The 8,682-nt window shown below is 40.5% G+C and overlaps 1 protein-coding gene across 3 annotated transcripts in view; it reads left to right on the top strand.

The window, feature by feature from the left end:
- zcchc14 (zinc finger, CCHC domain containing 14) overlaps window positions 1–8,682 on the top strand; it is a 49,168-nt gene that overhangs the window by 35,461 nt on the left and 5,025 nt on the right. For 2 of the 3 annotated variants that reach the window (XM_032523217.1, XM_032523215.1), the window contains 4 exons: window positions 3,277–3,313; window positions 3,394–3,886; window positions 4,422–4,531; window positions 6,673–6,767. In XM_032523217.1, coding sequence (XP_032379108.1) covers window positions 3,277–3,313; window positions 3,394–3,886; window positions 4,422–4,531; window positions 6,673–6,767 — 735 coding nt within the window. The remainder of the gene's footprint in view (window positions 1–3,276; window positions 3,314–3,393; window positions 3,887–4,421; window positions 4,532–6,672; window positions 6,768–8,682) is intronic. The other variant, XM_032523216.1, reaches the window with a different exon arrangement.

Raw genomic sequence — 8,682 nt, 5'->3', positions numbered from 1 at the left:
TGTGTGTGTGTGTGGGAGACCCCAGGGTAGCAAAATGAATATGAGTCTGTCTGACTGTGCTGTAATTTGCCTCCACAAACACACAAAGAGCTCTGCCCCCACCACAACATATCATGGTCCATTCTTCACAAGCTGGATATGAGGCTGTAATGTATTGCACTTAACACAGGGGTAATGGGGTTACAGCACACAGCAGACACTGCTTTCAGAAAAGAACAAAAAGAGAGAGTCTGCAAGCTCTTTATAATATAATGATAAACCTTCCATCATTGCAAATGCCCCAACACATTTGGGCTCATTCACAAGTGTTTCATGCAGAAACCCCCTTCAATTTGCAAATGGTAATAAAATATTGATGAAAATCCTTCATGTAAGCAGTCTTTGCATCTTAACTTAATCTGTCCTTCAGAATACAGATACCTCCTGTTAGCGTATAAGTGGCGATGTGGTGGTGCATTACTAAGTGCACGTATTAATGTAATGTGTTTACAAGCATGTTTTCTTAGTTTTACATTACCTGGGTAAGCAGGATTGCACCAGTATTGCTAATAATATCTTCACCACCATACATACAAATGTAAAGCAGTTGTAGAAGGAGAAAAAGGAAAGATGAAGGGCTTTCTTTATACGAATTGTGCTACCTAACGTATACAGTATGTCTGTAATGTAACGAATTAGCATAAATGCTGCAATACACTTAAATATGCATTTTCTCTTTTCGTTTGTTTTTTGCATAGTATGATTCCCGGTGGAAAAAGTGTCTTTCTTTCAGTAAGGGCCCATCTAGGTCCAGTCACAGACTGATGACAGCATTAATGTGGAGCCCAAAAGGTTTCTGTGATAATCATGGAAAAAAATGGCGAAATTGACAATTTAAACAAGCTTTAAGACAGATTCAGTAGGGCTCTACATTATGTCCTGTGCTAAAAGCTAACTATAGATTTAAAAATATGACCACGCCTATGTTTCCCACCGAGTCACCCCACTGTAACTGTAGTTAAAAATGCAATCAAAATCATTCCCAGTTGCTGTGGGCTAGTGGAGGCTGGTAATACACTGGAGGAAACCTTGCTATACACACTTGCATAGGGCAGCTACAGATAGATAAATACAACAATGCTGGTCAACCATGTCTTCTGTATTTGGCCACAAGTTCTCATCCACATCCCACCTTCCTCCTCTCTTGTAATACACCTGGGAGAGAATCTTTTTGCATGGGGTGGAGGACTGGAGAGTAAAGCGTGATTTATACTACTGCGTAAAATAAATAAACCATAAATCACGCTTAAGATGGAAGAAAAAATCCTAACACTGTCCTGGGATAGGCTGTAAACCACTCTGTGACTGAGAGAGAGGACATTGAAACTTCCCCCCCTTTCCTCACCTGGCACAAGTCTTTCATAGGGGCCATCAGGGAATGGAAAGCGCTCAGTGTTGCATGTCCCAATCATATTATTATAATTCCGTTTGTAAATAATGTCTTTTTTAGATGTAGCAGAATGTAGCCTACTGCAGTCTACTGTACTTCTAGTAATGTTGGGTTTAGTCCACATTGACTTCTGTTGTGCTGACTGTTTGAAGAGTTTTGAAAAAGAGAACTCAGTAGTGATAAGATAAGATCAAACTTTTTTGTCTTTTCACAAATTTTTCTTGCATTGCCTGCTCCAACACTCGACATAAAAACACAAAAGCATAAAAAAGATATGTAAGGTCACCCTTTCAGTAATCATCAACAAGACATCTGACACATCAGTCACACACACACAAACACACACACACACAGTCAAAGTGTGAGGAAAGGGGGATAAACTAATATATAGAGTGAGGAATAAAGGAGTGCTTGTACTGGTTCTTTTTGCAACTTGGGACCCTAAAGCGAAATGTGTGTTATCGAAACTGTAAACCTACAGAACAAGTAGGTCGAAACAGAACGGGACACGAAACTGATGCAGTGAAATCCAATCCCAATTATGATTTTGACTTGTATAGGAGGAGGATATACTGAAGGATAATGTCTGACTCTAGACGCCATCAGTATTTACAGTAATACAGCATATTTAATCCATTTTTCTAAGTAATTCATTTGCATAATTTCAAATACTGACTTCTGCATGATTTGCATTTGAGTTACACAGGACATTACTAACAATGAGTTACTGTTAAATAGCATTATTTTATACGGGCATTTTAAAATGTAGCAACAGTTACATTCCCGCGTTCAACATAGAATGTTTTCATGCTCTGATGAACTCATTATGTGATGTCTTACCTCATTTTTGTCTGCTGTGTGAGATATTAAGGCCATGGCTCAGAGTTTTTTTCACATTTTCCTTGTTGGGAAACTAAAACCAAAGCAATTGTACTGTAAATAAAATAGACCAAAGTCTTGCTGTTTCGATTGGATAATGCAAAAGTGTTTTTTTTTTTAAATAAGCAGGATGTGGGTTTTACATTTGATAACTTGAGATTTTTAACCCTTGTGTTGTCTTCCTGTCAAAATTGAAAATCAACACTTTTGTTGACACTTTGTATCGATGTTTTTAACTTTTTTTTACGTTTATGTCCCTTTTTCAACACTTTTGATGCTTTTTTTTAATTTTCAACACTACATAACACTAAGTTATTAACTTTAGTTTTACAGTTATTTTTGGAATTATGGGCAAAAAAAATCATTTATAGGAAATTATAACTAATGATTGAGTTAAAAAAGCAGAAATTAGGAATTATTTCGACTACATTTAAAGGAATGAAAAAGGAATTAGCATTTATGCTAATTCATTACATTACAGACATACTGTATACGTTAGGTAGCACAATCCGTACAATAAAGAAAGCCCTTAATTTTTCCTTTTTCTCCTTCTACTACTGCTTTACGTTTGTATTGCTTTGGTTTTAGTTTCCCAACAGATAGATGTGAATAAAACTCTGAGCCATGGCCTTAATATCTCACACAGCAGACAAAAATGAGATGGATATTGATGGATGATCACAAAATGGAATATGTCAACTTTTACTCAATACTATTTCAAAACCACTTCAATTTTTTTCAAATGCTATAAAATTGAATAAGACACCCCAAAATTAATGAAAGTATAGATTTGCCAAAGAGCGTTAAGTGGAATCAATTATGTTATTTTGGGTTATTACAATTGGGTAGTTAAAATGAACACAGATATAGGAAAACAGATTTGGCCCTAAGACAACATGAGGGTTAAAACACTTTGGTGGTGATGACAGTGAAGATAATAAAAGTCTTTTTTTCACTCTGTCCCTCAGGTCTTGACTGTATGGTTCAGTACAGAGGAGCGAACAGGTTAGATTATTTATTTTATTTGTCTTTCTATCATCCATCATCATCATCAGCCTCCCTTCTGACTGTATTTCCTCTGTCAGGGCGGTGTACAGAGTGGCTAGCATCCAGCCCGTCGTCAGCACCCACAGCTCTGTCATGCCTCGCCCCTTTCCTCACCTCTCCTCCCTCCCCCCTCCTCTTCCTCCCTCCATTCCTCCTCCACAGAACTCCCCCCAGCTGTCCTCCCTCCCTCCGCCTGTGCCATCACTACCCACCCAGTGCTCCATGGCTGGTGGAGGGGATCCCTCCTCCCAGCCACATCCCCAACACACTCAGTCCCACTCATACTCCCAGCACCACCTGCATCCGCATAGCAGCAGTCAGTCCCTGCACCTGTCCCATTCCCATCCAACGTCCCACTCACATTCCCAGTCCCTTTCCTACCCCCAGTCCCATTGCGTGTCTCGTTCCCAGTCCCATACCCAGTCCCAGTGCCAGCCCAACACTCCGGAGCAGAACGGCATCCTGGAATGGCTCCGCAGGCTTCGGCTCCATAAGTATTACCCCGTCTTCAAACAGCTGACCATGGAGGAGGTGGGTTTGCTTTAGATGGCATCCTGTCATTTATCTATTTATTTATTTATTCAGAATACCTTACCGGAAACAACAAGTTTGCTCAATCAATCACAATCATTGACTGCTTTCACTTTTACATGTTAAGGTCAGCCAACCTTAAGTGAGTCTTTGTCATTAGCTTCAGGGCTTATGGATGCATAATAATAACTGTAGTTGGACTGGAGTTCGCTATTTGTATAACACATTTTAGTTTAAAAAACATCTTAAAAATACTACTTTTAAAATCCCCGGTGATTAAGACCCTCGCGGAGTCAATTTTGCCCTTCTACCAGTGCATTACACTGGTAGAAGCGCTGGCTTGATGTAATATGCAGCAGGAGTTTCTATGAGCTTAGAACTAAAATATAGCAATCAATCATGTCCTTTTAAATGTGGGAAGCAAAACTCGTGATTGTGATTAAGTGGGCAGCCCCAATTTATGCAAGCTTTTTACACTGAAATAAACCAGTAAGTCTGCTCTTCAACACATTTATTTTTCCTGTGCTCCCTACAGTTTTTAGCACTGACAGAGGAGGACCTGGACAAGTACGACCTGACCCAAGGAGCAAAGAAGAAACTCAAGACTCAACTAGAGCTACAAAAGACTCAACTAGAGATACAAAAGTCAGTTGAGTATACTGCAGTTATCACTAATCACAAATAATATTGGTGTATCAAAGCATAACTTTGATACTTTTCGGTTATTATGTGGTAGTCAAGGGCCAATAAGTAAAGGATAATAATTCACAAAGACTTTCTTGTGAAAAACAGTGCTTTTCAGCACTTATCAGGCTTTTCATAACTGTGATGTCAAACTTAGAAAGAACATAACTTACTTAAAGAAATATATTAACGTTATGGGAAATAACCACTTTTTTGCTGAGAGTTACATAAAAGACCGAAACCACTCTCTTATCTGTGCATCAAGTAAAAACCTGAAGTTATTAGCTTAGCTTAGCTTCAAAAATACACGTACTAGCACTTTGACTTTGTCAGATTACTGGACCCTTGATGACTTGTTTGTATAGAAGTTCATAAACTAAACCAATATAGCTACAGGAATCAATCATTAAGTCAGTATTTGAGAAGCAAGGACAGATTCATACCCGTAGTACAGGACTCCCTTAGCTCACTGTTCATAGTTTATACCCCTTGTATGTAACTCCATGGAATGCAAGCATCATTTTGTTGGACCCTGCTTTTCTATGTGGTTTATGTAGTCTTTTAGCATGCATCCTCTCACATTCTCATGCTCAGAATCTGCCACAACATCTGGAGACAATCAGAAGAGCAGATTTTGAACTGAGGGCACCTATAATCACTCAGAAATTGCTATGAAAAATTCTCTCACAAATCTGTCCACCAATCCTGGTTAGCATATTTATCACAGCTTGAATATTTTTTTTCATCTTGCATAAAAGTCAGTAAGATATTCCTGTGTAGTGGAGGTGCTGAATTCAGTGGGGATGCATCAGCGTTGATGTGCTGTTAAATGAGGCTGTAGCTATCTTCAGCAGTGTGGTGTGACTTTAACATAATGCTTTGTGGCAGCGCACGGGGAAGTTCGCAGATGCTTTGTACCATTATCGATTAACAGACAGACCAATCAGCTGCTGATTTTGACAGTAAATATACAGCATCAGCGGTCCACAAAGCATCAATGGTTAACCAGCTGCAAGTGGGCCGGAGAGATTAGATATACATACGAGGCGATAACACACAGAAACACATGCAAGAGCATGGACCTGCAAGCAACCTGCGTCCACATGCTCTGAATCTCTTACTTACACAAACACACACACACACACACACCACCGGGGTTCTTTATGTAAACCTGCTCTCTTTATCTCTTGATCGTGTTTCCATCCTCAGTATCAATAGGTTTCCACACTAGGCGGGTGTGTTGTGTGGTGTGGTGTGTGGTGTGTGGGTGTGTGTGTGTGTTGAGAAAGAGTATATGTGTGTGTGGTGGTGTGTTTTGTGTGTGTGTGGGTGTGTGTGTGTGTGTGTGGTGTGTGTGTATGTGTGTGGTGTGTGTATGAGAGATGTGTGAGAGAGTGTGTGTGTGAGAGACGTTGAGTGTGTGTGTGTGTGTGTGTGTTTGTGTGTGTGTGGGTGTGTGTGTGAGGTGAGTTGTGTGTGGGTGTGTGTGTGTATGTGTGGGAGTTTGTGTGTGTTGTGGGTGTGTGGTGTGTGTGGTGGTGTGTTGGGGGTGAGAGAGAGTGTGTGGATGTGTGTGTGTGTGTGTGTGTGTGTGTGTGTGTGTGTGTGTGTGTGTGTGTGTGTGTGTGTGTGTGTGTGTGTGTGTGTGTGTGTGTGTGTGTGTGTGTCTGTACTTAAATAAGACAAAGAAAATGGAAAGCAGTGGTTTTCCATGCAACAGGTTTAACTGGTTTGCAGATGTGTGTGTAGAAGAGCAGCTGGAATGCTGAGGAGCTCGTTGAGTGGATAATGTCTCCCTCTGGTGGTGATAGCTGGACACGAGCTGCCCTTCTACTCATGGACATAAACTGAGAGAACTTAAATGTGCAAAACAGGTTTCCGACATGCCTTGGGCCATCATTTTTGTTCTCTTCCAGTCTAGACGGAAAGGTCCATCCATTACATCAACATGTCTTTCAAAACAGCAAAACTCTATCTTATGAAGTTATTTACCCCCTTTAATTTATGCAGAAAATAAGCTTTTAAAAGTAAATGTAATTTACACAAAACACGATGAACACCGAGATGCATCAGACCTCTCTGCCTGTGTGTGTCCCCTGCAGGGAGATGAAGATGGAGAAGCGACCCTGCAGCGGCATCGCCAGGGTGACGCCATCCAGTCACATGGGACCCTCAACACATCCCACCTCCACTGCAGGTAACTAAGCTGGTTTGTCTCAGGCTATCACTGCGCATTTGCCTTTAATTCACATTTAAAGTTACAATATTTAGATATGAGGCCAGGCAAAATGAGTTGATTCATTGAAATGGGACTTATAATTAATATATTTGTATATTTGCTCTGGTGTCCAGCAGTATCAGACAGTGTTTGCCCTGGGCAGGGTGAACGTATGGATTTGTATTAGGGCTGCACGATTTGAGGACAATATGCAATTGCACATTATTGGAGGGAATGATCATTTTGTATTATTATTCCCATTTTCATTGAAAAAGATAAAAATTAAAAGGATTATAGTGTGTTTTTTGCGGCAATCTGTACCAAATAAAGATTTTTTCTTTAGTCTGTCGATTTGTAGGCCAGAATGTCTCTTAATTCAGAATGGTTCCACACATATTTTAATTTTAAAGTGGAACTATTAGGCTTAAACGTTCGGATTTCCAACTGTTGTGAACGCTCCGATTTCAACAGTTGTTTTTTTACCTCTTGGCATAGTGTTACGCAAATCTAAGCCGGTCTTCTATGATTAGTCATCTGCTCCAGGGACATATGGCGGTTTTCCACTGCGTGGTATCTACTCGACTCGCCTCGACTCTTCTCGCCTTTTTTTGATTTTCCATTACAAAAAAAAGTCCCTGGGACCTGCTACCAGGTACTTTTTTTAGTACTACCTCAGTCGAGGTTCCAAGCGAGCTGAGGCGATACCAAAAGGTGACGTGAAAACCTGCAGACTGCTGATTGGTCGGGGAGAATCGTCACTTCTCACTGCGTTTTTAGCAAACAAGAGTGCGGAGTGTGTGTCCAGAACAAATGGGACATTTAAAAAAAAAATCTAGCCGGACACCGACAGGTTATCTACTCTCTGCACTATTCTCACTTTTCAAATGTTCAATATTAAGGGCTATTAGGGGCTTTTGCATGTCGTTTCCAATATTGCACACTGTTACTTTAAAAAAAAAACAAGACAAAAGAAAGAAAGAAGAAAGAAAGAAAAGTTTTTATTTAGCTTTTCAAGTAGCGCATCAAACCCTCCCGTACATCCCGGTCTTCTACCTCTGCACCCTGTGACAGTGTCACAACCGGCTCTGCCGTCCCAGATACATCCCAGTCGTTGTCATAAGCCTCTCCATGACTCTCATGAAGATTATACGAAGCACAGCAGGTCAGAACCAGAGATCTCACCGGTCGGACATCGCCCACCAGACGGTCTGCGGCGGCGATTTTGCAAAGCGTGAATGCTCTGAAACACAAACAGTACACAGCATACATGTTGGTGTGTAATCGTGGTTGCTAAAGTTCATGGACTTTATATAGCGTATAGTAAATACTGACTGTGACCCTTAACACATGCAAATGTTAGCATGATACCAATGTTACCCTGATCATCATGAACGCTTCAAAAGCATGGTCAATTTTATTAATATTCACAAGAAATACATTAAAACGTTACGAAATGTGCAGTTCATAGTTATCTGTCCCTGCAAAAGATAAACACACAGTCACACGAGGACTTGAAAGTACACAAACAGAGACAGAGCAAGACAAGTCTAAATGTGAAAATGAAAAGAAGTTACCCAAGCGGCTCAAATAAAAGAAAAAAAGCGAAAAGACGCCAATAAGTAATTGGCAACACTGTCAAAGATGAAAAACCTTTTTACGGCTACTGTCGGGGATGCAGACAGGAACAACAACGTTCAAAGTGTTCAACATGCGGCTACAGCAGCAGCAGCTAGCTAGGTGAGGCTAACGTTAACAAAGACAATGAAGAGCATCATGTTGGTGTGAAGACCTGTGAGAAGATGTGAACAAGTAAGACTCTGTGTCAGAAGCGTGGGATGTGTAGAAGAATCTCTTCTTTCTCTCATAGACTCTCTCTCTCTCTCTCTCTCTCTCA

Source organism: Etheostoma spectabile, chromosome 8 (genome assembly GCF_008692095.1).
Source record: "Etheostoma spectabile isolate EspeVRDwgs_2016 chromosome 8, UIUC_Espe_1.0, whole genome shotgun sequence".
Lineage (NCBI taxonomy): Eukaryota > Metazoa > Chordata > Actinopteri > Perciformes > Percidae > Etheostoma > Etheostoma spectabile.
This window is presented reverse-complemented; position numbering and strand designations above follow the sequence as displayed.